The sequence below is a fragment of the Sinocyclocheilus anshuiensis genome, unplaced genomic scaffold, assembly GCF_001515605.1.
Source record: "Sinocyclocheilus anshuiensis isolate Anshui unplaced genomic scaffold, SAMN03320099.WGS_v1.1 scaffold1031, whole genome shotgun sequence".
In the NCBI taxonomy this organism is placed as follows: Eukaryota; Metazoa; Chordata; class Actinopteri; order Cypriniformes; family Cyprinidae; genus Sinocyclocheilus; species Sinocyclocheilus anshuiensis.
The window spans coordinates 59024-61701 of NW_015542633.1; the positions used below are offsets into that span (position 1 = coordinate 59024).

Here is a 2678-nt window from a genome sequence, read left to right on the forward strand (position 1 = left end):
TTTTGACCCAATTCTGAATATGTGCTTATAGTGTGCCGCATTATTTCAATCCTATCACAGTACATTTATACACTTATGATTTGAATAGCTAACTCTGAAAAGATCAAATCTGGTAGAATTCAGTTGTTTTTATTCTAAAGCCTTTTAAATACACCAGCGATGAATGGGGAGAACTGGTCTGTTTTCCAATTAAACATTTAAAAATAAATTCAAGTTTCATTTTCAAATCCATTAAGTGCTGTGGCTGGGTTCAGCGTTCTGTTAATCAGATTTCAGCTATGAACAGCAGAGCGACGGGCTTAAACACACGGAGCCCCGGTGGCCTTTAGCACCTCTTTATCTGTCTATTCTGGGTTGAAGCCGAGCCGCAGTATTAACCCTAATCCAGCTGCAGCGTGTTGTTTTGATGAAGTGGTCACGCAGATGAGCTCCATCTCACCATCTGTCTCTCTGCGCCAGTGTTCCAGGTTCATTGATAGTGAAGTTTGTCACACTTCATGACAGTGATTGTGCTGCTGGTGGCTTCATAGGCTCTGCTGTCATGGAGGAATTTTGACAAACCCTCACCAGGTGAGTGTGATGTTCTGTTGCTGTTTTGTAAAACGCTGTGGCTGGAGGTGTAGAATTAGAGTTAAATTACTCTGTACAGCAGGTTAGAGAATGAGAATTCTATTTTTTATTACTAATTAATCAAACCCCTTGGGGAAATAAGAGGATGGACAGATTATTTCAGATTTTCATTGATGTGAAGGGAATTATTTTAAATGATTTGAAAGTGAAATTCAGATTACAAGTGTTGTGACACATTTACCAGAATCAGAAACAGGAATGAGTTTATAGGTGTGAAAAATGTCTGATTTGATACATGTACTTCCAGCTGACAGACGTGACATGGGATGCGGAGTCACGAAATCAACCCAACTGCAGCTGAAACCATGCAATCGAGGTGCGTGAACCAACAAGATGATTAAAGTTTGACACTGTTCAAAGATTCAGTGCTTCGAACAGAATATCTGCCATTAAATGACTCTCCTGAGAGAAATACAGCTCACATTGCTCTATGTCTGTGTCTCTATCGATCGTGTCTGTCTATAGGGAACATCTCAGTTCCAGGTAATTCCTCCTCATTTATTTCAGTAAATGTCTCATTGTTGTCAGTGGGTGCGAATGAACATCTAACACTGTTTTTCTCTGTTTCTCTCACATGCAGCGGCTACAGGTCAGACAGATCACATGTTTCTGTGAGTCTAAAGAAACTTCACTGTCACTCATGTCTCCTGCTGGCCTGACTTTCTCTCGTCTGTCTGTCTGCCTCTCGTCTCTCTGTCTGTCTGTCTGTCTGTCTGTCTGTCTGTCTGACTCTCGTCTCTCTGTCTGTCTGACTGTCGTCTCTCTGTCTGTCTGTCTGTCTGCCTCTCGTCTCTCTGTCTGTCTGTCTGTCTGCCTCTCGGTCTGTCTGACTGTCGCCTGTCTCTCTGTCTGTCTGTCTGCCTCTCGTCTCTCTGTCTGTCTGTCTGCCTCTCGTCTCTCTGACTCTCTGTCTAGCGATGCGGGCGGCGCTGCTCATCCAGCGCTGGTATCGTCAGTATGTGGCGCGGCTGGAGATGAGACGCCGCTGCACCTGGAACATCTTTCAGTCTATAGAGTATTCTGGACAACAGGATCATATCAAGGTGAAACAACACTGATGTCTCTCCAGCAGTAATGAAGCACAGACTTACAGTCACAGAGACTTGACATCTGAGGCTTGTTATTGCAGTCTGGTTAATATTGGTTTCCTGCCTCTTTTTGATCTTTACACATAAAACATGCTCATGCTGTTTGTGCCACTGCAGCTGTATAATTTCTTCGGTTACCTGATGGATCATTTCAGTTCTGCCAACAGCCAAAGTAAGAAACTCTCAAGTTCTTCAACTGTGTTTCATCTCATGAAGTGATCAGTGTAACTAAACAGATTCACACTGGCCCTCTCTGCATCTGTCTCCCTCAGGGAATCTCGTATCGCATATGTTTGGCGAGAGTGACGTGTTTCAGGACATGGAGTGGGAGAGACACGTCTGTTACAAGGAGATTGAGGTCCTGGACATCTACACCGGCCCGCATCTCTCCTTCCCACTGACCATCTCCAACGTCACAGAGCTGGTGCACGCCTTCAAAAACAAACAAGTATGATCATTTCTATCAAAGCAGCAAAATAGCTTTATGTACATTACAAAATCAGTGAATAAATCCATCTCTCTCATCTGTCAATGAAAGCTTTAGGATTGCGTATGTTTAAGTGCAGATCTCTCTCTGCAGAAGCTTCATGCGCGGTACGTGCTGCAGCTGCTGGGTAAGACGTGGACGCTCCTGCGCTTGATGCCCAACATCAGTCACGTGTGCACCTGCAAACACAAAGAGATCACCATCTGTGGTGAGTAACACATTCACTCCTCATTCTCAAGCTGTCTTATGGTGTGACGTGCCATTAAAGTGCAGTTTAATTCTTTGCTACTCATGCAGGAGACTTACACGGCCATCTTGAGGATCTGCTCTTGATCTTTTACAAAGTCAGTAAAATTCTGTTATCCACAGTTCACTGAATTTGAATGTGCCAGTAACTGATTTTTGTTCTATACTAGAATGGTTTTCCCTCAGCGGAGACGCCATATGTCTTCAACGGTGATTTCGTGGACAGA

The 2678-nt window shown here is 43.8% G+C and overlaps 1 protein-coding gene across 1 annotated transcript in view; it reads left to right on the top strand.

The window, feature by feature from the left end:
* The first annotated feature begins 398 nt into the window (after positions 1 to 398).
* The window catches only part of ppef2b (protein phosphatase with EF-hand domain 2b), a 9109-nt gene continuing 6829 nt past the window's right edge, over positions 399 to 2678 (top strand). Inside the window, exons 1-10 of the mRNA XM_016494213.1 lie at positions 399 to 570; positions 878 to 946; positions 1096 to 1113; positions 1211 to 1219; positions 1546 to 1673; positions 1836 to 1890; positions 1991 to 2166; positions 2299 to 2413; positions 2503 to 2549; positions 2622 to 2676. Coding sequence (XP_016349699.1) covers positions 892 to 946; positions 1096 to 1113; positions 1211 to 1219; positions 1546 to 1673; positions 1836 to 1890; positions 1991 to 2166; positions 2299 to 2413; positions 2503 to 2549; positions 2622 to 2676 — 658 coding nt within the window. The 5' untranslated portion in view covers positions 399 to 570; positions 878 to 891. The remainder of the gene's footprint in view (positions 571 to 877; positions 947 to 1095; positions 1114 to 1210; positions 1220 to 1545; positions 1674 to 1835; positions 1891 to 1990; positions 2167 to 2298; positions 2414 to 2502; positions 2550 to 2621; positions 2677 to 2678) is intronic.